Source organism: Nyctereutes procyonoides, unplaced genomic scaffold (genome assembly GCF_905146905.1).
Source record: "Nyctereutes procyonoides isolate TBG_1078 unplaced genomic scaffold, NYPRO_anot_genome, whole genome shotgun sequence".
NCBI lineage: Eukaryota > Metazoa > Chordata > Mammalia > Carnivora > Canidae > Nyctereutes > Nyctereutes procyonoides.
Genome location: NW_026575140.1, coordinates 13,747,041 through 13,774,825, shown reverse-complemented (window position 1 = coordinate 13,774,825; position 27,785 = coordinate 13,747,041). Strand labels below are relative to the sequence as shown.

General features: G+C 44.1%; 1 protein-coding gene and 1 non-coding gene across 10 annotated transcripts; both read left to right on the top strand.

Annotated features, from left to right (window-relative positions):
• Positions 1-881: 881 nt before the first annotated feature.
• On the top strand, positions 882-24,663 carry ADAT1 (adenosine deaminase tRNA specific 1). Of its 9 annotated transcripts, none has more exons than XM_055306105.1 (11): positions 882-971; positions 1,423-1,532; positions 3,106-3,294; positions 3,582-3,650; positions 4,589-4,643; positions 5,101-5,231; positions 8,187-8,790; positions 11,078-11,223; positions 12,813-12,912; positions 21,615-21,701; positions 24,426-24,663. In XM_055306105.1, exons 3-11 carry the CDS (start codon positions 3,126-3,128, stop codon positions 24,586-24,588), a joined length of 1,524 nt encoding a protein of 507 aa, XP_055162080.1. In that variant the 5' UTR covers positions 882-971; positions 1,423-1,532; positions 3,106-3,125; the 3' UTR covers positions 24,589-24,663. The 9 variants fall into 9 exon arrangements, with proteins under 9 accessions (XP_055162080.1, XP_055162082.1, XP_055162083.1 ...); XM_055306107.1 differs by having other exon boundaries at positions 23,830-24,562; XM_055306108.1 differs by lacking the exon at positions 21,615-21,701.
• LOC129498004 (U4 spliceosomal RNA) lies at positions 9,330-9,470 on the top strand. Its single transcript, XR_008662044.1, has one exon. It is a non-coding gene; the product is annotated as a U4 spliceosomal RNA (small nuclear RNA).
• Positions 24,664-27,785: the final 3,122 nt, after the last annotated feature.

Genomic DNA, 27,785 nt, shown 5'->3' with positions numbered 1-27,785 from the left:
AATTCTCCCATCTTTCAGAACTGAGGTATAATTGCTGGATGGTACAGGCTCCTGAATTATCCAGACAAGCTATACTACCTATTCCTGGCAACCAGAAGGTTTTAGACTGGTGCCATCCAATACAGCTGCCACTAGCCACGTGTGGCTATTGAGCGTTTGAAATGTGGCTGGTCCATATTGAAATGTAAGGCTCAGCAGCTGAGCTGAGCATCTGCTTTCGGCTCAAGGTGTGATGCCAGGATACAGGATCGAGTCCCACGTCGGTCTCCCTGCGTGGAGCCTGCTGCTCCCTCTGCCTGTGTCTCTGCCTCTCTCTTTCTGTGTCTCTCATGAATAAATAAATAAAATCCTAAAAAAAAAAAAGAAACATGAAATGTAAGTGTAGAATACACACTCGATTTCTTAAATGTAAGTATGACAAAGTATGTATGAAAAACTCAAGTATGAAAAAACAATGTAAATATCTATTTTTTAAGATATTGATTACACGCTGAAATGATACTACTTTGGGCATACTGGGCTAAATACATGAATACAGTTAATTATGAATTAATATCTCTTAACTTTTTAAAATGTAGCTACTAGAAAATTTTACATTATCTGGCTCAAATTATATGTGTGGGACAGCAATGTTTTAGACAGAAATTCAGCCTAGCGTTCCAAGATACATCGTTCTACTATTTGAACCATTTTACCAGCTTCCTTTGGGCCATTTCGCCGGTACCCGCGCTCCAACTCGCGGGACTCCTGAACAGCTCCACGGCCCCCGGCTCCCACCCAGAAGGACTACAAGGGCCAGGGTGCACTGCGCGCCCTTGGGGGCGGGGCCTGAAAGAGCAGCCTCTTCGTGACGTAACGTCCGCTACGTTCCTGCGCTCCCACGAGGGGCGCGCACCTCGGAGGCGGGAGGGACGCGGTGGTGTGGTGGGGCCGAGGGCGCCCAGTTGCGCAGGGGCTGCCCTTGGGTGCGGGTGAGTTGCCCTCGTTCCTGACTTCCTGAGCCCATTTTGTGTGTGAAGCGGTGGTGAGGACCGTGCCTCCCGCGGCGCGCGCGCGTTTCCCGGAAGTGCCAGTGGCCGGTGCGGGCGGGCGCGAGGCGTGCGGCGCGGAGGCAGGCGCGCGGGTCATCGCTGCGTCATGGACCCGGAGCCTCTCGGGGACTGGCCGAGTGGGCCCCACCCCGGCTCCGGTGGGGGCGAGAAGGGGCTGCGACGCAGGATATGAAGGAGCGGGGGCTAAGGCGAAGGCCTGGTCTCCCCTGGCGGCCGACCTGCCGTAACTTTCCCTTGAAAAGAAAGTGCGTTTTAACGCTTCAGGCCGTCTTGTGGGCAGAGAAATGCCCGTTTAAGCTGTTTCATAGGAAGTTACTCAAGATCTAAGAGAGAGTTGGATTTGGATTTGCAAAACATTGATTCATTTCAGCCGCTGTGCACGCTCCCCCAGACACCTACGTGAATGAGGTGATGGAACCGTTCAGGCCGCATCGTCTTAGGGCGTCTGAGTGACTTCTGGCCTGGCTGCTGCGGTTCGCGGTATGTGCCTCTGGTTCAATTTCACGTGGATGCCTTGTGATGCCCGGGTCCCCCCAACCCCAGAGTGAGGGGGGAAAATCCCTTCCAGAGACCGGATTCTAGGATCTCCCATATGCCTTTCTTTGGCCCAAAAGATAAGGTGACCCGCTGGTTCTCTGACTTTAAAGTCACAGTTTGTGTCAGGTCCTGCCAGATTCTGGTTTTCAGTCACTATGGTCTCATTTTACCATTACCGTGTATTGCAGCAACAGGCCTCCACATTGGAATTCTTAAAAGATAAACTGAGGCACATTAAAATTTTGAAGGTTGGGAGTTGGGGGGAGGGGGCAAAAATCAATTCCAGTTAGGCAGCACCAAACCAAAAGTGAATAGGAACACTCTGCAGATCAGAGCTAGGGGAGAGACTTTATATAAAGTGCCGCAAGAAAGGGAACTACTTGATTGGCAATAGTTTAAAGCCTAGGTGGTGCTTTGTGCTTGGTTATGCTTAGTGTTGTCCTTTCTAACCTAGAGACACATACAGACCTAGATCATGGTTTGCTTACAGAGGCCACCACAGCATTAGAGCCACATCAGTCTAATGGCCTCCTGGTTTAATTCATTTAACCCGGTGCTGAAGGCTCATTGTAGAAATAGTTTTCAGAAGCTACATGCATTGGGACTCAGTAATGCCTTTTTGTTTTGTTTTAATCCTTAGCTGTATCTGTCACCATAGGATCTCATTTTCTGTTAAGAAGCTTCTCATACATTTGAGTCCAAATGAAATCATTGAGGGAGCATAGAGTCAAGAGTAGAAGAGTTTCTAGCAAGCATCTTCTCAGGTCTGACCTGCTTAATGGTTTCTTAATTCATGGCTTTACATTGCCATTGCAACCCGCCCCACCCCACCCCTTGCTCCCCAAGGACCTCAAGACAATCAGGAACATAAAATGTTCCTTTTTGGAATATTAATCCCAATACTAATTATTAATCCCATAATTAAAGAGTTGTTTTTCTCTTCTGACTTCCTCCTCACCTCCCAGATTGACTCAGTCTCTCTCTAAGAAATCTTCAGAGGCCCCTGTCAAGAAAACAACTCTTTAATTTCTTCTATAGTGTTTGATGAGGCATGGGATGCCTAGGTGGCTCAGTGGTTAAGTCCACCTTCGCTTCAGGTCATGATCCCAAGTCCTGGGATCGAGTTCCACATCAAGCTCCCTGCAGGCAGCCTGCTTCTCCCTTGCCTATGTTTGTCTTTCATGAATAAATAAATAAAATCTTAAAAAAAAATCAAAAATGAAAAGGGGCACCTGGGTGGCTCAGTGGGTTAAAAATCTGACTCTTGATCTCAGTTCAGGTCTTGATCTCAGGGCCGGGAGTTCAGGGCCTCCACACGCAGTGTGGAGCCTACTTTAAAAGGTGCAGGGGTGAACAGGGAAGTAATAGAAGAAAATGGCCCATAGAGTTCCAGATGGAGAAACTTCAGTATATGCGGTTGGGTTACCCTGAAAGCCTGTCAAAGCACCTAGGCAAGTTGTAGCATCTTGCTCTGGTTCTCCTTTCTGTACTTCTGATAGTTGTGGGTTTTGATCAGGCCCAGCACTGACTCAGACCATGTGGACCGCAGATGAGATTGCACGGCTGTGTTACGAACACTATGGGACCAGGCTGCCCAAGAAGGGGAAGCCCGAGCCCAACCGTGAGTGGACGTTACTGGCCGCAGTGGTGAAGGTACAACTCGTAGCTGACCGGGCCTGTGGTGGCAGTAACAGACCAAAACAAGGTGAGGCCTCTTCACCTCTGAACACTCCCTGTCCACATCAGAGATGATAGAATTATCCGTGGCTGTCCAGGCAACAGTCCTGGCTGGTGTCCACTGCAGCAGTGGCATGTTCCCCTGCTCTCCACCAGGTGGCGCAGTACTCGTGGGAGGTGGCACTGTGGAACCACAGGCCTGGATCCGTCATCCTATAGGAATGCTCTGGAGGGGTGTGCACACATGAAACCTGAGGGCGGGGGACCATTCACGTTAGGAGAGCTCGCTTAATGATTCATTTCTTTTCCTCTCAGTGACAAAGGAAGTTGTCTCAATGGGAACAGGAACGAAATGCATAGGCCAGTCCAAAATGAGGAAGAGCGGTAAGCTCAGGTGGGGTCTAAACAATACCTGTTGAGGGAGCTTTGGAAACCACCCTGCATTTTGTCCTCTCCTGTCCCCAGTAAAGGGGCCACATCACTGAAGTGGCTGACATTTCCATTCCCACTGATTGTCACAGTCTAGTTGGAAGGACAGAACTCATTTTAAGAATCAGAATAAACTGTGGAAGCAGAGGCTGCCAGGAACATGCCTTCTGCATAGTTTGAAAGTTGGCCAGTATTTTCATGCTCAAACCAAAAGTTCCCTGGACGTGGCTGTTCCTCATTATGTCTGACGTCCCCCAGAAAGCAATCTTTAATTAGATGGAGATTTGGGCACCGAAAAGAATACGGAAATCCCCTAGAGATCTGGTATCTTCACCTTCTGCTTCTAGTTAGATTCTTTCTCAGATTTGCTTTCCCCGTTTTCTTAGCCTTGCCTCCTGCATTCCAGGACCTCTATGGGTTGAATTTGATGGAATCATATCACCACGAGCTCAAGGGTGATATCAGGGTACAAAAGACATGGACCCCTCTTCTTCAGATATGTTCCTATAAATGAGTAGTTCTCAGCTAATGGGGAGATTTTGTCCCCCAGGAAACATTCAGCAGTGGTGGGAGACATTTTTAGTTGTCATAGCTCAGGGGAAGGGGACACTATGCTACCTGCCTCTGGTGGTAGAGGCCAGGAATGCTACTAAACATCCTACCTTCCACAGGACAGAGCCTCACAACAAAGAACTTTTTTAACCCAAAATGTTAGTAGTGCTGATTTGAAGAAACCCTGCATTGTCATCATTGATTGTAGTACTTCCTAACAGAGTCCTCCGGGAGCTACATGCCCATTCTGGCTGCTGGGGGAGTCCACCATGTTCTACTTCTAGGAAACAGGGCCTCTCTAGGTTCTGTATGTCTTCACTAGTGTCCTGTCTTTGCCGCAGGAGACATCCTCAATGATAGCCATGCCGAGGTCATAGCCAGAAGGAGTTTCCAAAGGTAAAGGCACATCCCCAGAGAATCTGACTTAGCTAGTCGTGGGGGCCCCAGAACTTGCATTCCTAATAAGCTCTCAAGTAATACTGATAATGTCAGTCTGTGAGCTACACTTTGAACAGCACTTGTCTAGACAGTGGTTCTCATGCCTGGTGTGTGGCAGAATTACCTACGTTTGTGAAAACCCAGATTTCTGGGCCCACCCCTAGAGTTTCCGCCTCAGCAGGTCTGGGGTGGGACCTAAGAAGCATTTCTGATGAATTCCAGATGATGCTGGTGCTGCTGGTTCAGGGGCCACACTTTGAGAATCACTAGTCTAGATCATTGTCATAATTCCAAATCACTGCCAGTCCCATCTATCCACGGCAACTCTTTCTTTGTTAGTAATCAACCAGCCAGAGTCTTTCCCCCCACCACAGAGACTGGTTGTTCATTCTGATAACATCTTGCTCCTCAATAGATACCTTCACTACCAGCTCCACTTGGCAGCCGCCCTGAAGGAGGATAGCATCTTTGTCCCTGGCACTCAGAGAGGGCTGTGGAAACTCAGACCAGACCTCTTGTTTGTGTTTTTCTCCAGCCATACACCCTGTAAGTATATTTCAGTCTTAGAATTAATGTTGTATTGTCTACTTCCTTGTGTCCTCTTATCCGTAGATACATTTCTCGAAAAGCTCTTCTGGCTACAGTGTAGCTATAAGCAGGGGACTGAACAGGCCACTGTTCCTGATCACTTCTCTACCAAGAAAAGACTGTGGTTCTCAGTTCCCAGTCAGGATTGGGAAGCTTCAAGCTGAAACCCCATAAGGTCTGAAACCAGCTGTAGGGCTGAGAAGTCCAAAGCCCCAAGTTCTGTAGTGATTTATCCTGAAAGTCATTCTATTCATGCTTCATTCAACAGTTATTTTCCACTACGTGTCAGACACAGTATGACATACCGGATATGTAACAGTGAGTAAGACCAGTTCCTTGTTTAGCCTCGTAGAGCCCTTAGGGAATGTAGACAGTTATGATTAGTTAAGTTAAATTTCAGTGAATTATGTGGGGATGTTCAGGTGCTGTGGTTGTGTTAGGCAGGATAGCCTAAGGGTGATCACTGGTTTTTGTCTTGAAAATTGAGAATAATTTCTACTCTTCATAGACAGCAACTCAAGGATGGCAGTAAATTTTCATCACCCTAAAACATTTGAAGTAAGAATATAATACCTCTAAACATCAAACTCTAAAACACATGCAACTAACACAAGAGCAGGTATACATACTCACTCTAAAGAGACAATAGCTGTCAAGACTTGGTCATAATTCAAATTAGAAATATAATACAGCTTAAGGAAAAATGAGTCCATCAGAAAAGAACTGGTTGAGTTAAAGGCCAGAAAAATGACATACAGAGGTAGATGGGGCTCATCCGTGCTAATAGCGGATGCCCTGGTCCAAGAACTAAAGGATGTTTCCTATTTTGGTGCTTCTCAAACTATAATTTGCATATGAATCACCCACAGATCTTAATAAAATGTAGATTCAAATTCATTGGGTCTGGGATGAAGGCTAACATTCTGCGTTTCTAACCAAGTCCCCCTGGTGCCAGTGGTGTTGGCCTGTGGACCACACTTTGAGTAACCAGGGCTTGGCTGATCAGGTGGCAGGCGTAGCCTGATTATGGAGAGAGAGGCATCTGCAGATCACAGCTAGCCCGATGGCCTAATGAGACCACATAAATCAGTGGTCCACAGGCTGGTCTATATAGCCAGATGGGGAAAATCAGGACTGTAGTAAGTTTTTCAGAAAGCTAATTTCTTTCCATGTAAAGAATATGAGATTTTTATCTTTTTATTTTAAGTAGTGGTAACTAGGAAAAAAGAAAGAAATGGTGGTAATTAGGATTTTTAACGATCTTCCTTGATGGAATACAAAATTGACCACCCTCTGTTGATCTTAAAATCTTCTGGAAATTTTAGTGATATGTGAAATCAAAATCTAGAACCACTGATCTAACTGCCCTGGGCTAATGGATAATCTTTTAAAACATGATGTCCACCCATGGTTTGTCTCAGGATGAAAGAACACTACCTGGAAAATGTGACTGTCTGGCTCCCTTTGCATTTATTTGTCATTGCTAATTGATAACTTGGTGCCTGAGTTAGCTATTTCAGACTCTTACTTGTGAGTTTTATTAGCATGAGTCAGCCTCTCGAGTTTAGGCATCACACTGTCTAGATCAAATCTCCAAGCCTTTCAGAATGGGAGGTGGGCCCCAGTCAATTCTCCAAAGTCTCCTTGTGAGGTCTCTGGAAGCCCGCCAGCTAGCCTCTCTGGCAACACGCCCACTTCTGCATCTCCTGCCTTTCCCACTCTCAGGTTATAAAGCCTACAGATGTATTATTTACACACTTTAGAAAAAACACACATTAGGTTAGTGTTTGAAGAAGTAGCTCTTCTCAAGGGAGGCTGTGCTTTTTAGCAATCTCTGGTTTTCTTTGATTCTGTTTAAGGACAAAGGTCAGAAATCTCTAACCCAGCACAGGGAAATACCATTTGTGTAATTCACTGCAGAGTCTGTACTGTGAGGATATGCACATAAATCTCCAGGATGGGGGAATTATGAACGTTTTTGCCAAACATATTTTTTTAACTTTTTTTTTTAAAAATTTATTCATGAGAGAGAGAGAGGCAGAGACACAGGCAGAGGGAGAAGCAGGCTCCATACAGGGAGCCTGACGCGGGACTCGATCCCGGGACTCCAGGATCACGCCCCAGGCCAAAGGCAGATGCCCAACCACTGAGCCATCCGGGCGTCCCACCAAACATATTTAACCATGAAATCAACCTCCCACTTTTGTTTCCAAAGCATTTTATGGGGTAACATTCCACAAAATGTTCTTGGGAAACCATGCTCTTTATAAACCAAGGGTTCTCAACTCAGGAGAGTTTTGCTTCTCGGGGGAAATTTAGCAACCTCTGGGGACACTCTGATGGTCAGACTGAGGGTTGCTATTGGTATCTAGTAGGTAGAGACTGAGAAGCTGCTAGCCATCCTGTAACGTAAAGGATAGCCCCAACAGCAAAGAATTATCTGCCCCAAAATGTCAATACTATGAAAGTTGACAAATCCTGGTCTAAATTAGTATTTCCAAAACTTCCTGTGATGAGAATTACCTGGGATCTTATTAAAGTATTCTTGTTTTCCAGATCCCTCCACCCCAGAATTTCTAACTCACTGGGTCTAGGTAGGACAGAGCTGCAAAGGATTCTTACTTGGGAAATTTGGGCAAGTCTTCCTAATTCATCTCAGGTCATCTGGGAAAATATAATTAAATTCTGGTTAAGACAGTGGTTCTCCTCTCATCAGAATGACCTGGAGAGCTTGTTAAAACACACTGCTTGGTACCACCTCTAGAGTTTCTGATTCAGCAGATTTCACTGTGGGTTCTAAGAGTTTGCATTTCTAACAAGTTCCCAAGGGACATTGATATGGCTGGTCCACTGGTGTTGTGGAGAGAGAGGTTTTGAGAACCACTGGTTTTTAAGGGCTTCCTTCTCCTGCAGGTGGGGATGCCTCCATCATTCCAATGCTTGAGTTTGAAGATCAGCCCTGTTGTCCTGTCAGTAGAGATTGGGCCAATAACCCATCAGTAGAAGCCGATGGTAACCTGGAAGCTCCTGAAAATAAAAAGAAATGTGAAGATCTGGGTAGTCCTGTGACCAAAAAGATGAGGCTTGAGCCTGGAATTCCTGATGGTGTGGGTCACCATCAGAGTTTTGGCAATCAGGAGAGTGGCCCAATCCCACCAAGTATCAGTGGCTCTAATCTCACCACACAGGAACTGGCCACTGTCACCGGAATGGCCCCCAGTGGTGCCAAAGTGGTAGATGTTTATAGAACTGGAGCTAAGTGCGTGCCTGGAGAAGCAGGAGACTCGGGAAAGCCTGGTGCTGCGTATCACCAGGTGGGACTGCTCCGGGTGAAGCCTGGCCGGGGAGACAGGACTTGCTCCATGTCCTGCAGTGACAAGCTGGCACGGTGGAATGTCCTCGGATGCCAAGGGGCACTGTTGATGCACCTTCTGGAAAAGCCTGTCTACCTGTCAGCCGTAGTGATTGGGAGATGCCCATATAGCCAGGAAGCCATTCAGAGAGCTCTGACTGGGAGGTGAGCAGGGAAGGAGGTGTCAGCTGGAATGGTCTTTCCAAGAAGCAGTGTGAGAGTATGTCCAAAGAGCCTTTAAAATGTCCATACGTCTTGATCCAGCGGTTCCATTGCTAGGAATTCGTCCTAAGGAAATGATTAAGAAAGTCCCCAAACATTTAGCTTTGCGTGTAGTCATTTTTAAGAAAGAAAAGGAAACCAGTGAAATGGCCAGCCATAGATTAAGTGATTTTTGTTAAAACTACTACTGATGAATATTTGATCGGGAAAGAGGCTCATAATTTTATTTTTTTATTTTTAAAGATTTTATTTATTTATTCATGAGAGACACAGAGAGAGGCAGAGACACAGGCACAGGGAGAAGTAGGTTCCATGCAGGAAGCCTGACATGGGACTCGATCCTGGATCTCCAAGATCAGGCCCTGGGCTGAAGGCGGCGCCAAACCACTGAGCCACCCGGGCTGCCCGAGGCTCATAATTTTAAAGAGCAAGTTAAAAGATACAATGAGTTCATTTTGGTCTTAAAGTACATATGCAGATGAAGCTCTGCGCAGTGGCAGTATCGTAGCCAGTGAGGGTTATCCGAGGCACGATTATTGCTAATTGAAAAATCACATATGCAGATGAAAAAAAAGTTGTGGGAGGATATACACCACAGTATTAATATGATCACTTCTCTGAGTGTTTTTTTTCTGTGTTTACTCTTTTTTTTTTTTAAGGTTTTATTTATTTATTCATGAGAGACAGAGAGAGAGAGAGAGAGAGGCAGAGACAAAGGCAGAGGGAGAAGCAGGCTCCATGCAGGGAGCCTGACGTGGGACTCGATCCTGGGTCTCCAGGATCACACCCCTGGCTGAAGGCAATGCTAGAACATGAACAGCAATGTTAATCTTTTAAAAGATAAAAGACAAAAAAGATGATCATTCAAGTGTGGTCTCCCTCAAGAAGGGCAGCCAGGCCAAGTTAAGGCTAGGTAACTGAGGGCAGGGTGAGGCCATGGCCAGGAGAGGCCTGTCATGTCAGATGTGCTGCTCCCGAGGCCGAGTCCTGGGAACAGACGCACTCATTCCACTCCTAGGTGGGTACATACCCAGGAGAAATAAAAACACACATCCATATCAGAACTTGGACATGAAAGCAGCCCAGGTGGCTCAGCGGTTTAGTGCTGCCTTCAGCCCAGGGCCTGATCCTGGAGACCTAGGATTGAGTCCCATGTCAGGCTCCCTGCATGGAGCCTGCTTCTCTCTCTGCCTGTGTCTCTGCCTCTCTCTCTCTCTCTCTCTCTCTCTCTCTCTCTCTTTCTCTGTCTCATGAATAAATAAATAAAATCTTTATTTAAAAAAAAAAACTTGGACATGAATGTTCATAGCGGTACCAGTCATAATAGCCACAAACTGAAAGAGCCCAGATGTGCACAGATAAACAAAAGGTAGTAGACTGTTACAGTGGATCGTCAGCCACGAAACAGAGTGAAGGCCAGTTACACGCTATGACATGGATGAGCCTTGAAAGCTTTATGCTAAGTGAGAGGGGCCACAGAGTGTATGATTTCATGAAGTGAAATGTCCAAAATGGGCAAATCCGGAAGTAGATTAATTAGTAAGTGCTGGAGAAGGGCATGGGGAGTGACCGCTGATGGGTGTGGGGTTTCCTGTTGGGAATGAAATGTTAGAAACTTAGGTTGTGGTGACAGTGGCACAATTCCGTGAATATACTAAAAACAAAAAACCCATGAATTCTATGTTTAAAATGGATGAGTTTTATGGTATACAAACTATGTCTTATATAATGTTTTAAACAAAAGCATCCTAGGCACTATGCTTGAGACAGTCTCTGTGTTTTCCATACTTTATCTATTCTGAGACTTTAAAGCTGCTGTCTGCTTAGTTCCAGAGCAGCCTCATGTTGGCATCTAGATTGTGTGAAAGAATCAAGCGGGGAAAACAAAGCTTTTATATTATAGGACAGTTTTGGTTTCTAGTGTGTTTGGAGGATGCCCTAGGAAGCAGATGCCAACAAATTAATATTTCTGTTTAAGGGTTTGAAATCTTTGAAAGCCAGTGCCAGGGCTGGAGTTTAGTGTCCCTGTTGTCACTGAGGGTGGGGACTCAGCTTGTTTTCACTTCAGAGTGATAGGAAGGGATCTCCCTCCAGCCAGAAGGTTCATGTGCTCTAGATACTGTTTGGTCACATACTGTCACCGAGACACAGGGGTGCTTGAAGTGGCCCATGGGCCTAGACACTTTCTCCAGGAGCATCCCAAAAGTAGTGCATTTTCCTTCACATTTAGGTGTCAGAACGTCTCAGCTCTCCCCAAAGGCTTTGGAGTTCAAGAAGTGAAAATACAGCAATCAGGCTTACTATTTGAACACAGCCGCTGTGCCGTGCAGGCGAAAAGAGCTGACGGCCCAGGCAGACTTGTTCCTTGTGGCGCAGGTAAGGTATCCGCGTTCCACTTGCCCCAGAATAACTTTGCCCCAGGCTGTGGGGTGGCCTGGGAGGGGCTACATCCATGCAGCTTGGGAAGGCCACCTATTACCCGAGTGGTCAGTAGTGCCAGCTTGGGACACACCTATACTGGATCCAGTTCATGCTGTGCCTGACCCTGGGCAACCTACTTATCCTATCTTAGCCTCGGGTTCTTTATCTTCAGAGAAGATACAGAAGAAATATCATTTCTTAACAACTAATCTGATTAATAGGGGCACCTGGGTGGCTCAGTGGTTGAACATCTGCCTTTGGCTCAGATCATGATCCGGGGTCCTGGGATTGAGTCCCGCATCAGGCTCCCTGCAGGAAGCCTGCTTCTCCTTCTGCCTATGTCTCTGCCTCTCTGTCTCTCATGAATAAATGAATAAACAAAATATTAAAAAAAAATCTCTAGCTTTCTTGGTAAATTATAGGCTATTTTTTAAAAATCCAATTAATAAAATGGACAGAAGACATGAATAAATGTTTCTTCAAAGAAGACATCCAGATGGCCAACAGACACATGAAGAGTCTCAACATCACTCATCATCAGGGCAATTGCAAATCAAAACCATAATGACATATCTCCTCACCTATCAGAATGGCTACATTTAACACAAGAAACAACTGTTGGCAAGGAGGTGGAGAAAAAGGAACCTCCTTATACTGTTGTTGGTGGGAATGCAAACTGGTATAGCCACTGTGGAAAACAGTATGGAAGTTCCTCAAAAAATTAAAACTACTCTATGCTCCAGTATTCACACTACGAGGTATTTACACTAAAAGTACAAAAACATTAATTCAGAGTTACATGCACTACTGTGTTTTTTGCAGTATTATTTGCAATAGCCGAGCTATGGAAGCAGCCCCAGTGTCCATCAAGTGATGAGTGGATAAAGAAGATGTGAGATAGATATACAGATTGATCAACAGATAAAATGAAATATTACTCAGCCATAAAAGAAAATGAAATCTTGCCATTTGGAATAATATGGATGCAGCTAGAGTGTATTATGCTAAGCAAAATAAGTCAAAGAAACAACATATGATCTCACTCATATGGAATTTAGAAACAAAACAAATGAACAAAGGGGAAAAAAATAGACACAAACCAAAAAAACAGACTCTTAACTCTAGAGAACAAACTGATGGCTACCAGGGGGGAGGGATGAAATAGATTGGGTTTATAAGAGTAGACTTATGATGAAAAAAATATTTTCTTATGAGGATTAAATGACAAATCCTATTTCATGCATTGACTGTGTGTCCACCATATAATAAATTCTGAGTTGTTAAGAATTTATGAGTTGTTAAGAATGAATAATGATGAATAATGAACCTCTTCTTTATATTACTGTACTATGGAGGCCAAACATCATGAACCTCTTCTTTATATTACTGTACTATGGAGGCCAAGCATCAGAGTGGCAGCCATTGACTCCGATGTCCTATCTAGCTCCCATTGGTCTGCAAAGAGGGAAATATTTTTGGGGAAACACTTCTGACATTCACAAGAAACTGAACAGTTTTAACCTCAGAATCTTGTCTTTTCATAGCCATCAGTTGGAGTGCAGTTCCTGAGCAGCCACTGGATGTCACTGCCAATGGTTTTCCGCAGGGAACAACAAAGAAAGGAATCCGGTGCCTTCAGGCCAGGTACAGCATACTGGGGCAGAAGGGAGATAGTGGTTGTGCAGGCACCTTTTACCACTATGTAATTCCGGAACATCTTCATCACCCCAGAAAGAAACCCTGCACCTGTGAGCAGTCAGTTCCATGCCTGACTTCAGCCCCTGACGTCCACGAATTTACTTTCTGTCATTGTATTTATCCATTCTAGACATTTCACTGCATGAAATCATACAATATATGGCTTAATTTACTTAGCATAAAGTATGCTTACTTAGCATAAGGTTTTCAAGGCTCATCCATGTTGTAACACGTAATGATAACCTGTATACCGTTGTATCGATCTAACCACTTTCTGTTTATCCATTCTTCCCTCAATGGGCATTTGGGTTATTTCACTTTTGTGCTATTAGGAATGCTGCTGCTGCAAACATTTTATCATGACATATCAGGTGGACATGTTTTAAATTCTCTTGGGTATACCTTAGTGTGGAATTGCTGAGTCATATAATGACCTTGGGGGTTTTTTGCTTTTTTGAGGAACTGCCAAAACAGTTTTCTATAGCAGCTGCACCATTTTAAACTCCTACTAGGGATTTATGAGACTCAGTTACCCTACATTTTTTACCACACTCGTTATTGTCTGTCTTTTTTATTGTAGCCATTCTAGTGGGTATGAAGTGCTATCTCATTTTTTAAGATTTTATTTATTCATGAGAGTTACTGACAGGCAGAAGCAGAAACAGGCTCCCTGAGGGGAGCCTGATGCAGGACTCAATCCCAGGACCCCCGGATCACACCCTGAGCTGAAGGCAAACACTCAACTGCTGAGCCACCCAGGCATCCCTCATTGTAGTTTTGATGTGCTTTTCCCTAATAACTGTTCAAGCTTCTTTTGATGTTGGGCATTTTTTCATATACTTATTAGCCATTTGTCTTCTTCGGAGAAGTATCTATTCTTATCCTTTGCCCATTTTTAAACTTGGTGTATTTACCTTTATTGTTGAGCTGAAGGATTTCTTTATATAAAATGGATAGTCTTTTATCACATATGTATTTAAACATATTTCCTGCAGTTCTGTGGGTTGTCTTTTCACTTTTTGAAAGTATCCTTTACGGCACAAAAGTTTTAAATTTTGTTGAAGTCTGTTTTATCTATATTTTTCTTTGGTGGTTTGTGCTTTTAGTGTCACAGGTAAAAAACCATTGCCTGATTCAACATCACATAGATTTGCTTTGTTTTCTTCTCATAGTTTTATAGTTTTTTTTTTCTTAAGATCTTATTTATTCAAGACAGAGAGCATGAGCAGAGGGAGTGGGAGAAGCAGACTTAACTGCTGATAGGGAGCCTGATATTGCACTCTGTTGCAGGATCTCAGGATCATGACCTGAGCCAAAGGCAGACGCTTAACTGACTGAGCCACCCAGGTGCCTCCAGTTTTATAGTTTTAGCTCTCAGGTTTATGATTTTGACCCAATTGAATTAATTTTTCTGTAAGGTGTGAGGTAGGCGTCCAATTTCATTCTTTTGCATGGAGATACCCAGCTGCCCTGCCACCATTTTTTTGGAAAGACTGTTCTTTCCCCTGGAAGATTTTGAAAAGAACACTTTCTTGGGCTTTACCATTAGGAATTCTGGTTTCATGGGTCAAGGTTGGAATCCAAGAATCATTTATGAAGCTTGACAGTGATTGGACTGGCAAAAGGGGAACCATGAAAGCAAGACTTGTCATCTTCAAATTGGCTTTTACTGAAATGTAGAGCATATAGTCTGCTGGACATGAGACTCCCTGTGTGTTTGAAGGTTCATGCATCTGCCTTACTGATCTTTTTTTTTCCTGAATGTTCAGAGATGCCACTCTGCTTTTTTCTCTTAGTAGTCTTCAATAGCCTGAGGGTGGGAGGGGCTGCAGGGGAATGACCTCTCCACCAAAGGTATTTACATCTCAGGTGAATTGAGCTGCCACTGAGTGACTGTTGTAGGATCCCATCATTTACAGCCACAGTTAACCCTTGAACAATGGGGGAGTTTAGGGGCACTGACACCCCTTGCATTTGAAAATCCATGTATGACTTTTGATTTCTCAAAAACTTAACCACTAATAGCCTGTTGCTGACTAGAGGCCTTACTGGTAACATAAACGGTTCAAAAACATGTATTTCATACTGTCTTCTTTTTTTTGTTTTTTTTTTTTTATTTTTTTTATTTATTTATGATAGTCATACAGAGAGAGAGAGAGAGAGGGGCAAAGACATAGGCAGAGGGAGAAGCAGGCTCCATGCACCCGGAGCCTGACGTGGGATTCGATCCCGGGTCTCCAGGATCGCGCCCTGGGCCAAAGGCAAGCGCCAAACCGCTGCGCCACCCAGGGATCCCTTTTTTTTGTTTTTTAAAGAGAGAGGGCATGCATGTGCATGAGTGGAGGGAGGGAGAAAGGGAGAGGGAGAGAGCATCTTAAGCAGGCTCCACACCCAGTGCGGAGCCCATCACGGGACTCCATCTCACAACCCTGGATCGTGACCTGAGAGTAAATCAAGAGTCGGATACTTAACCAACTGAGCTACCCAGTTGCCTGCTTATGTGCTGTATTCTTACCGTAAAGTAAACTAGAGAAAAGAAAGTGTTAAGAAAACTATAAGGAAAATAACAATGACAATGCTGTATTTATTGGAAAAAAAAAAAAAACCCTTGTGTAAGTGGACCCTGTGCAATTCAAACCCATGTCATTCAAGGGTCAACTATAGTTCTTTTCACTCTGAGTTGTTTTTCCATTTCATTACTATTTCCTCACAAAAAGTTGTAACTAAAATTAACAGGTGGATTTCTTTCTTTTTGATGCTTATTTGCCAGCCTCAACACAGACAACAGTAACAGCTTACATGTTCTTAGACTTTAAAATTTTATTCTTTGCAACCACTAACCTGGGTTCCAATAGCCTAGTCTGTGGACTCAGACAATTTCTTATGGTGCCCTAGGCTGTTGAATTGAGTGGTATTTACAAAATTAGGGGTAGAGGTTTTTGGATCAGTTTTTCCCCAAGGGCCTTCTAGCTTCAGACCACTGTTTGCATCTCTCAGGGACCAGCTCAGCCACAGACCAGAATGTGTTAACAGAGCAGGTTGTGCCTTCACCAGGACCAGATTTCCTGCAGAGTTCCCGCTCCACCTGCAGTGACAGGCCAGCAGCAGCCGTTCTGGCTCCTCCCACCTGATTGAAGCTGCAGTTTGTGCTTTGCTCAGATCTAAATGCTCTTCTTCTCTGGGAATCTACACCCTCTTTTACCTTAAAAGGTCAGCTGCCTCTGCTTTCTGGCTCACAATCACCATCCTCTTTTCCAATTCCGGTAGTACTGTTCTCCTGCTGGTCCCAGTATGCTGGTGCTTTCTGTTGCTTGGGAGCGCCTCCTGTCCCCATGCTCGCTCTGTCTCCAGTTATCCACATGACTTGGGACAAGTCCAGTTGCTGTCCGGGCCTTTGTCCCTTCGTATCTGTAAAATGAGGATATTGAAATAGATGATTTGAAGTCTCTCTGATGAGAAGCAGACTCGTACAGGGAGGAAGCGTATGGGGGAAGAGAGCAGCCGCTTTACAGTTCAGGAGACTGATGTTTCATCCCTGGTTCCCTTTCTCCCTAGTGTGTGACCTTGGGAAAATTCCTTTATCTCTCTGAGCCTCCATTTCCCCAACTGTAGAGCAAGGGTAACTAAGTGTGTTTCCCCCAGGAATGTGATGAGAAGTGCTGGCAAATGTGGTGCTGGGTACTTGCCACAAGCACCTTGTTCAGATTGATTTTCCCTTCACTTGTCCAGTGAAGCTTCATAGTATGTGTGAAAGAGTCAGAGTTTCTTCTGCTGGAGAGAAAACAGGTTTTTCTCACTTTTCATTCCCAAGTGCTGGCATCCTGGAACCACCTTTAGAATTATGGGGAATATGAATGCAGAGTGGGATGTTAGAAACATTTATATTCTAATGCAATACGAGAAGAAAATACTTAAGTCTTTGTGTTCTTTTATACACAATGCATTAATAACAAACACCAAGTAAAGGACCCTCCTTTTCAAGAAGCTTCGTTTTTACTTTTTTCCCTTAAGTGGCAAATCCTTTTCCCATCCCAGAGCATCCTGGAGAGATCATGACATACTTCATTGGATTGTAAAAGAAGAGTGAGGGATTAAAAAACAAAAACAAACAAAAAACCTAAGTGTGTCTAAGTTTGTTAAAGATACGGTGAGATTAAGAATACCAATGTAAATATGTAATCTTTAAGAAATTATACTTATTGAGGCACCTGGGTGGCTCAGTCAGTTAAGTGTCCACTCTTTTTTTTTTTTTAAGATTTTATTTATTTATTCATGATAGACAGAGAGAGAGACAGAGACAGAGACACAGGCAGAGGGAGAAGCAGGCTCCATGCAGGGAGCCCGACGTGGGACTCAATCCCAGGACTCCAGGATCGTACCCTGGACCAAAGGCAGGTGCCAAACCGCTGAGCCACCCAGGGATCCCCAAGTGTCCACTCTTGATTTCAGCTCTGGTCATGATATTGAGGTCGTGAGATCCAGCCCTAAGTTGGGCTTTGCACTCAGTGTACAGTCTGCTTGGGATTCTCTCCTTTTCCCCCTGCCTCCCCCTCCTCTCCCTCCCCATCTCTCCCTCTCCCTCTCTCTCAAATAAAATCTTTTAAAAAAGAAAGAAAAAAGAAAGAAAAATTACACATGTGTATAGCTTTCCTGGCTCTTTGATCCACCAACCAGCGTTGTTAACCAACTCACCAGGAAGAACCTAACATCCAAGAGTGTAATCCAGGGCACCTGGACAGCTCAGTCGGTTGGGTGTCTGCCTTTTGGCTCAGATCATGATCCCAGGGTCCTGGGATAGAGCCCCACATCAGGATCCCTGCTCAGCAGGGAGCCTACTTCTCCCTCTACTCCTGCAGCTCCCCCTGCTTGTGCTCTCTTGCTCTCCCTGTGATGTAAATAAAGTCTTAAAAAGAGAGAGAGCAATTCTTGCTGCTAAAAGGAACCAAGGCTCCCTGGGAAAGTGGTGGCCAGCAGCCACCAGGAGAATTCTGTGCTTCACAGATCACATGAGCGGTTACTATTGAGTAGGTCTTGTAGACAGAGAAATTACTAGTGTGGTCACTCTGTTCTGCTGTTTAATAGGTCTTGAGAAAGGTCGTGCTTCTCTGGAGGGAGCCCTTGTTTAGCAGAGGAGAGGGTCCCAGTATCCCCCTTCTAGCTTAATAGCTATAATACCTTAACATTACTCATTCAGCTGAAAACATTCACAAAAGAAAATGCTGTTGTTCCTCCAGAGGGAAGAATGCTAGGACCAGTTACAGAGCAGGTGTCAAGTTAGCTCACTAACACGGATGTCTTCTTAGAGTGACGCTTGAGGCCTTGACATTTCACCACAGTGTTGGTGGTAGATAGAATCCATTAGGGCTCCTTAAGTGATGTGTTTCTTTAACAAACCTTTATGTGGACCCTTCTCCAGGTCCAGATAGGCATGGTTGATTGCTAAGTCTTCTTGTTTTGTTTTTATTTTTCGTTTTGCAGCAAAGCAAAGTTTATTGAGCAATAGCAAAGTAATAGTGCAAAGCTCCCAAAGAGAGAGGGGAATCTGAGAGGGTTGCCCTAGGGCTTCATGTTTTGGTGAATGAAATGCCTTGATATGCTTCATTAATGCAATAATGTGATGATAATCATAATGTAATAATAAAGCCAGATGTTCTCTCATAGTTGCACATCAGTGGCCACTGGGCTGTAGCAAAAGTTTCATGGGCTCACCTGTCAGTATTTCAAAAGAAAGCATGACTATCTGGGCAAGATACTTAGTTTATTTTTGATGTTTTCCCTTTGCTGATTCTGGGTGATGCAGGCAGTGGAAACGTTGACTCTGTAAGACTCTAGACTTTTGAACAAAAACGTTCATGGCGGGATCCCTGGGTGGCGCAGCGGTTTGGCGCCTGCCTTTGGCCCAGGGCGCGATCCTGGAGACCCGGGATCGAATCCCACGTCGGGCTCCCGGTGCATGGAGCCTGCTTCTCCCTCTGCCTGTGTCTCTGCCTCTCTCTCTCTCACTGTGTGCCTATCATAAATAAATAAAAATTAAAAAAAAAAAAAAAACGTTCATGGCCCCGTTCCCCAAAATGATCAAACAGACTCAGAAATACAAAGAAAGGGACGCCTGGGTGGCTCAGCGGTTGAGCATCTGCCTGCAGCCCAGGGCCTGATCCTGGAGACCCGGGATCGAGTCCCACATCGGGCTCCCTGCATGGAGCCTGCTTCTTTCTCTGCCTGTGTCTCTGCCTCTCTCTCTCTCTCTGTGTCTCTCATGAATAAATAAAATATTAAAAAAAAAAAAAGAAATACAGAGAATAAACTAGTGGTTGGAAGAGGGGAGGGAAGGATAGGGATGGGCGAGAATAGGTGAAGGAGATTAAGAAATACTTCCAGTTATAAAATAAATAAGTCAGGGACATGAAGAGTACACTTGGGGGATACCGTCAGTAATATTGTAATAGCTTCGCGTGGTGACAAACAGTAACTGCACTTACTGTGATGAGCATTTTGTGATGTATATAATTATCAAATAACTGTTATACACCTGAAACTAATAAAATATTGTAAATCAACTATACATCAGTTAAAATAAAAATCACAGCTGGGTGTCTCAGTTGAGCAGCCAACTCTTGATTTCGGCTCAGGTCATGATCTCAGGTTCCTGGGATTGAGCTGTTTGGCCATGTGGGCCTGCACACATGTGTGTACTCTCTCCCTCTCTCTTTCTCTCTCAAATAATTAAATAAACCCTGTTTTTAAAAATCACCTTATTGGAGGTTGGCTGCCACAATGCTGTATTAAGTAATTTATTTCATTTTCTGGTCACTGCTGTTACAATCAGTTTTTTTGTTTTTCCTTGTTGCAGTTAATGTTTGTATCCAACAGCCTTGTTAACTCTTTTTTTTTTAATTTATTTATTTATGATAGTCACAGAGAGAGAGAGAGAGAGAGAGAGGCAGAGACATAGGCAGAGGGAGAAGCAGGCTCCATGCACCGGGAGCCCGATATGGGATTCGATCCCGGGTCTCCAGGATCGCGCCCTGGGCCAAAGGCAGGCGCCAAACTGCTGCGCCACCCAGGGATCCCAGCCTTGTTAACTCTTAATATTCTCCTAGTTTATCTGGGAATTCTAATGTAAACAGTCTTTTGCAAATAGTATTTCCTTTTTAATCCTTCATTCCTTTTATTTATTTGTTTGTTTTTCTTTACTTCCTGTCCTAGCTAGAACTGACGATATCACAGTCATCAACAAATAATGATTTTGGTTTTTGGGTTTTAATCCTTACTCCTTTTATTTCTTGTCTTACTGGCCAGAGCCTTCTGTGTAACATTGGATAAAAGCAGTGCCTTTGTCTTACTCTTGATTTTAAGGATGTGAATTTGCTGCAGGTTTTTATAGATCCCCTTTTATGGATATAAATACTATCTTTCCTAGTCCTCGTTTGCTAAAAGGTTTTAAATCATTCTGTGGATGTTGAATTCTAAGAAATAAGAAATGCTTCTCTGTATATTTTTTCTCATCATTGTATCACATTTCTCCTTCAATCCATTAACAACAAAATTTTCATTAGTTTTTTGACTTTGTGTTTTGTTTTGTTTTGAAGATTTATTTATTTATTCGTGAGAGACTCAGAGAGAGGCAGAAACATAGGCAGAGGGAGAAGCAGGCTCCGTGCAAGGAGCCTGATGTGGGACTCGATCCCAGGACTCCAGGATCATGCCCTGAGCCAAAGGCGGATGCTCAACCGCTGAGCCACCCAGGCATCTGTTTTATTTATTTATTTTTAATTTAAAGGAACTTTATATTCCCAAGTGCTAGCCACCACTCAAGCTCATTTAAGGCCCAGGGAGAATGCCGTGTGAGGGCTCAGGACCCCTCATGAAGTAGCCTGGGTGCCAGCCAGGGGAGGGAACTTCTTGACAGACTGTACACTTCCCTATTTCACATATCTCAGTTTGGCCAGGATGTCCAAGCTGATGGTACAGTCTGTGAGGATGGGGAAGGCTGTGGTGTGTAAAGATAAGACTGTACTTTGTTGGCGCACACACTTCCCTTTTCTGAATTGGCTCATGCATGGTGTATGGGAAGGAAGGAAGGAGGCACATGCAGTTCACATCCTAGCAGCATGGATGGGCAAAACTGGAGAGGCCCACGTGGGCTTGCAAGACACTCATGTCCTTCACTGTTCCAAACGATGGCGTGTACAAAGCTTCATGTTAGAAGCAAAGGATTGGCCTTAGGGACCTAAAGTGCCCATGGGACTGTCCCGTGCTTATCCAAGTGGACTTTATGAGCGTAGTTCACACAGGGAGTGACACTCAAGTCTGAAACTGTTTCAGTGTTTTGTAAGCAGTACTACCCACAGGGCCAGCTGCCTTGAGAAGAGGTACTCCGGGAGTTCAGTATTCCCACCTCTATCTTGACCCCATTTGAGCCTGTCACCTTGATGATTTAACTGCTGATGACACTTCTTAAGATGAGGTTCATTTTTTTCCTCACCCCAATTCAGGCCTTGGTGTTCTTCACGTGAAGAACAGGTGAAAATAGGGGAGCTCTGTGCTTTCAAACCTAAGAAAGCTACTGTGCGAAGCCAGTGTCTCTCATAGGGGCTGCCACGTGTTAAACACAAAATAAATCTTCTTCGTCTTCTTTTTCCAAACAGATCCCGAATCAGCAAAGTGGAACTCTTTAGATCATTTCAGAAACTGCTAAGCAGTATTTCAGAGGACAAGTGGCCAGACTCCCTCAGGTGATGCTGTTGACCCATGTTTTTTTTCATAATTAGGAAGATTTGTGGTTTAATTCTGGCTTACAAATGTCAGGAAGCTTTGGCAGGAGTCTGTGAGCACTTCATTACCGCTCGTGCGCTCCTCTCTCCCCAGGGTCCTGATTGCAAACTCAGATCCGAAGTGTGCACGATGGGTGGGTTAGTGGTGCAAAGTTACAGAAGACTGGAGGGGAATCAGGGCTTGGCCTGTTCCAGGCTCTTCTTTCACCACCCTCTGAATGGAGAGCAAGGCAGACATATGTGAGTGTTTGGGGAGCAGTAGAGTCTGTTAGGAATGCCACTCTCTTCTCTCTTTTGTTCACATTAGTGGTTGTGAGCTGCAGCCTAAGGATTGAAATTGCTCCCAAATAGGAATGCAGAGAGCTATAAAACTGCTCCAGGGGCAGGTGGGCGAGGGCAGTTCAGACATTAACTACCTGTGGTTAGTGCCATCACTTCATACGCACCAGACGCAAGCCACCCACACTTCTGACCACTGACTACAAATTCAGGGGTCCCCGCTGCCTCCTTAGGTTCAGAAATTCACGGGATAACTCACAAGTTCAGGAAAGCACTATACTTAAAAAAGTATAGTAAAGTAGAAAATAGAAAGTAATGACTTTATATTGTAAAGAATGTAAATCAGGACCAGCTAAAAGAAGAGACACATAGAGCAAGGTCTGAGAGGGTCCCAAACACAATGCGTCTGTGTCCTCAAGATGTGTCACCCTCCCAGCACACCACTGTGTGTCCCCAGCCAGAAGGGGGACCCAAGCTTCAGTGTCCAGAGTTTTCTTTGTGGTTTTATTATGTCAGCCTGCTTGAACCGTTGGCCATGTGGCATGACTGAACCCGTTGTCCGCCTCTGGAGGACAACAGACCACACTCTGCTCTATGGTTAATCTCCCTGGCATGGCCAGCCCTGTCCTGATCTATCCAGGGCCCACCAGAAGCCACCTCGTTGCGTGGAAGCTCAGGTGTGATCAGAGGGGTCCACCGTGCAGAACAAGGACATTCCTGCCCCCAGGGAAAATACGAAGGTTTGGAGGTTCCCTTCCAGGAACTGGCAACAAGACCAGCCAAAGTCTTTATCATACAGCAGTGGGGAAGTGAAGGCGTTACTAGAACCATCTATGTGAAGAGGCAGCTGCTTGTTAGCACCACCATGCACACTGCAGTCAGTAATGTTGTCCTGTGGTCACTTTGTTCATTTTTTGTCAGATGAATGAATCAAACTGATAGCGGGGGGTTGGGGGTGGGTCCATAGATTTTGTATGGCAGTGAAAACAAATCTAAACCAAGGTCAGGGAAGACTTTATTTAAAGGAATCATGGCAGTAAGAGTAAGAGAGTAAAGGAATCACAGCAGCAGGATTGGCGCCAAAGCGAGGACACCGCAGCCCTAACAGTTCGTCAGCCTCTAGGGCCCACGGGAAGGAGCAGTGAGCAAGGCTAGAAAGAACCAGGAGGAGGAGGGCATGGGATCTGCAGTTAGTGTGATGGGACAGCCAGACAGGAAATATCTTTTCTGGAGATCAGTGGATTCTCGGGGGTTGGGGATGAGGGCTGTTAAGGCGTCACCCCACATTTTGATGCTGGCTCAGGGTGCAGTGGGTCAAAGTTCAGGGCCTAGGAGAAGGACAGAAGCATAACTAATGCTGGTCAAGGAAGCAAGAATTTTGTTGATATTGGCATGTGGGTACAAACAGTTCAGCTCATCATTGAGACAGAAGAGAATGGGAGTTTGGAGGGTCCATCATGGGTAGACCTAGGGCACATCCATGAGTCTTATCTGAGTCTTACAGCGAGAGGGACTGCTTTGCAGGAAACCATTTCCCAGAACACTTTAAACCAAAAGTAGATAGTTATTCTTGTTTTATCTGATTTCACTAGGACCAGCAAGACTAGCATTGTTCATTCTCACCTGCTTTCATCCATGCTGCTTTCTAGTGAATTTCCTACGACAGAGAAAGAGCTGCTATAGGAAAACATACCCAAATCCTCCTGTCCGTAGGTCTCTGGTTAGAAAGCTGTCCAGCTGACTGCTCAATTGGCCACCATGTTGAGCCGATCATTGAGTATCTGTGTGCTTGCTGATGTGTGTGCATTAGGGTACAGAAGCTTGAGACGTACCATGAGTACAAGGAGGCCGCATCTGCTTATCAGGAAGCCTGGAGTGTGCTCCGGAAGCAGGCCTTTGGATCCTGGATCAGAAACCCTTCAGATTATCACCAGTTTAAATAAGAAGGGCAGACTACGGAAAGCTTACCGGTAGCAGAGTAGTTTCTAGCATCCAGACTGGACTGTTTATTCCTTTGTGCCAGACAAGCCTTAGCCTTTCTTGTGGCTGAGTCAGGAAAATCAAAGTCTGCCATCTACCAGAGCAGCATATCTCTTCTTTGTAATGTCGACAGGATTCTGGAGCACGGAAAAATCCATACTTGACTGAAATCCCTCTCTGCTAAAATGGCAGCTCGCTGATGACCTTGGCATCTGTCCTAAGTTGTATGTTACTGCTTCTCTAAAATATGGAATAAGAATTTGGAATATGATGCTTTAAAAGTACTCTGCAGTGGCTCTATTTTGCATGTTCCTACATTGATTTGGCAAGTATTTATTGGGCTGAGATGATGTTCAAATCTCTGCAAGTTTTAGAGCTTCCTTTCACATTGTGGACAGGTTTCTATATCCATCTGTTCTTCCTCAGGAGAGCCACCCTTTCCGGCTTTATCCATGGGACTTGGTTGAAGCAAACCTTGCTCTGTGGCTGTGAGTCTGTGAGCCAGCCCTGTAGAGTCCCGGAACTACTGCGAGAGCCAGCAAGGAAGATTCTCTCTCCTCTCGCACCAGGAACTGTAAGGGCCACATAACCATAGGACTGCCTGTGGCTGCCTTTGCCGCCACACATTGAGAATGAAGGCAATAAAGAAGGAAACTGAAATCCACTCGCGTGACCTTGTTTGGATGCCAGTGCCCACCCTGGACTGCGTGTATGTGAGATAAATTTGTATTGTTTTGGTCGAGCCTGTTTGAGTAGATTTTCTGTGGCTTTCAACTGAAAGAGTTCTGTGTAAAAGGCCAGAAGTCTGTACAGCAAATCAGCAGACCTAGCAACCAGTCCTGTTTCAATCAACATCGAATGTCTAACTCTCAGCCTCTCCACACCTTAAATTATTGACGGAAAGAGAAGTTCTCCATGTGGGGACTATTCCAGGTTCTTCTCAAAGTTTTTCAGCATTTTTGTATAGCTTTTTTTAAAGATTGTATTTTTTTTAATTTTTTATTTAAATTCAATGTAGTTAGCATATACTGTACTACTCGTTTCAGAGGTAGAATTTAGCGATTCAGCAGTTGCATATAACACCCAATGCTCATTACATCACATGCTCTCCTTAATGCCCATCCCCCAATGCCCCTCCTTAAGATTTTTTTTTTAACGATTTTATTTATTTATTAGAGCAAGAGAGAGAGCAGGGGCAGAGGGAAAAGGAGAAGCAGAGTCCCTGCTGAGCAGAGAGCTTGATTCCAGACTTAATCCTGAGACCATGACCTGAGCCAGAGGCAGACGCTTAACCACCTGAACCACTCAGGCGCCCTTAAAATTTTATTTTATTTTATTTTATTTTATTTTATTTTATTTTATTTTATTTTATTTTATTTTTATTTTATTTTATTTTATTTTATTTTATTTTATTTTATTTTATTTTATTTTATTTTATTTTATTTTATTTTTTTATTTTTTTATTTTTTTATTTTTTTTATTTTTTTATTTTATTTTGTCACACAGAGAGAGAGAGAGAGGCAGAGACACAGGCAGAGGGAGAAGCAGGCTCCATGCACAAGGAGCCCAACGTGGGATTCGATCCCGGGTCTCCAGGATCGCGCCCTGGGCCAAAGGCAGGCGCCAAACCACTGCACCACCCAGGGATCCCTAAAATTTTAAGTACTCTCTGCACCCAGCATGTGGCTCGAACTTAACCACCCGAGATCAAGAGTCACATGCTCCACTAACTAAGCCAGCCAGGCACTTCGTCATTTTTGTGTAGCTTTAAATTTTTTTTTTTAATAACAGCTTTATTGGAATATAATTTACATTCCACAAAATTTACCCACCTAAAGTATACAACTTAGTGGCTTTTAGTATATCCACAGAGTTGTACAACTTCACCACAATCAATTTTAGAACATTTTTTTTGTTCTAAATTTGGTGGGGAGGGGACACATCAACCCAGCATGGTACCCATTTGTAGCCACTCCCTATTGTCCCTCAACCCCAGCCCTAGGGCAGCCGGTAGTCTCCTTTCTCTCTCTAGAGATTTGTCTATTCTGAACATTTCACATAAACGAAATCATATAATATGTGGTCTTTCGTGACTGGCTTCTTTCACTGAATATAATGTTTTCAAGATTCATGATGTTATAGCGTGAATCAGCACAAATCAGTACTATATTCCTTTCTATGAAATAAAAATAACATTCAGTTGTATGGATGTACCACATCTTATTTATCTAGTCATAAGTTGATGGGCACTTGGGTGGTTTCCACTGTTTGGCTTTTGTGAATAGTGCCATTATGAACATTCCTGTACCAGTTTGTGTGAGAACATATGTTCTTAAATTTTTTTTTTTAAATGACAGAAGTGATACACGTTTGTCCTAACAAATTATCCTTGATTTTTTTTACATAAGAAGTCTTTTTAGGAGGGGATGCCCAGATGGCTCAGCAGTTGAGTGTCTGCCTTCAGCCCAGGGCATGATCCTGGAGTCCTGGGATTGAGTCCCACGTTAGGCTCCCTGCATGGAGACTGCTTCTCCCTCTGCCTGTGTCTCTGTCTCTCTCTCTCTTTCTCTGTGTCTTTCTCATGAATAAATAAATAAAATCTTTTTTTAAAAAGTCTTTTTAGGTAGCAGGAAAAAAGGCAAAAGTATCATTCTCTGGAGACCAGGCCTTCCCATATGCTGCTTTAATCAGGGAGATTCTTTGACCCCAAATTCTAGCAGTTAGGGTAACAACTAGCAGGAGCTTTTTAGTCCACAGAAGATTATGCAGCTCTCTCTCTCTCAAGAGATGCTATTTAAAGGATAAAGATTTGTATGAGAATGTAAGGAGGTAATATCTTTTTATTCCAAATTTTATGGTAAATTCGTCAAATCAATACCAAAAAACAAACAAAAAAACACCTAAATGTAAAAACCACCCCTCCATTTAGACTTCAAAGCAAAAACTGGGAAAACCCTGAAGGCTTCAGACAAAAGGCAATTTCAGGCTCTGTTTTCTCAAGACCTAAAAGTGGTGCTTAGACATCCAACTTCCTACATTTTACTTCAGTCTTTCATAAAACCCTTAAATCTCTTATAAAACCCTTATAATCTCACCTGTGCCTTAAAATTACATTTTGAAATACTGGCAGGTTCTCACATTTCACACATTTTATTAGAGCATGTGTTTTTACTTGTGTTTCTTAACCCATATTTAACCCATATTTGATAACTGTTTCTGATTTTTAAGTTCATTTTTTTTCTAACCCTTTTAAAACATGTAGAAAACTTTAAATGGATACAAAAAATAGAACAATGCAGCAGACCCCCACGTACACATCCCCAGGACTTAACAGCCACCGGCCTTATGCTGCTGTTACCTAATCTATTCTCCCCTGCCCCTCTCCTGGGGCTTTCTTGGAGCTTTCTTTTCTTTTCTTTAAAGATTGTATTTATTTATGTGAGATAGTGTATGTGAACAAGCAGGGCAGAGGGGCAGAGGGAGAGAAGCAGAGTCCCCACTGAACAGGAAGCCCAACCCGAGGCTCCATCCCAGGACCCTGGAATCATGACCTAAGCCAAAGGCAGATGCTCAATCAACTGAGCCACCCAGGAGCCCCCCTTCTTGGAGCTTTCTAAAGCCAGTACTAACCATTGTATTTCATCCAATAAAATGAACAGGAGTTCCTTAGTATCTAATATGTATTCTGTGTTTGCTTTTCCCCTGTTGTTTCAAAAATGTCTTTTGGCTACTGATTGGTTCAAATTAGAACCCACCCAAAAAATTCCACACAATGCACGTAATTTA

Coding starts and splice junctions, on each gene's coding strand:
- ADAT1 (XM_055306105.1), top strand. CDS start 3,126: ATGTGGACCGCAGATGAGATTGCACGGCTGTGTTACGAACACTATGGG. Junction 3,295..3,581: donor CAGTAACAGACCAAAACAAG/GTGAGGCCTCTT, acceptor TTTTCCTCTCAG/TGACAAAGGAAGTTGTCTCA. Junction 8,791..11,077: donor CAGAGAGCTCTGACTGGGAG/GTGAGCAGGGAA, acceptor CTTCACATTTAG/GTGTCAGAACGTCTCAGCTC.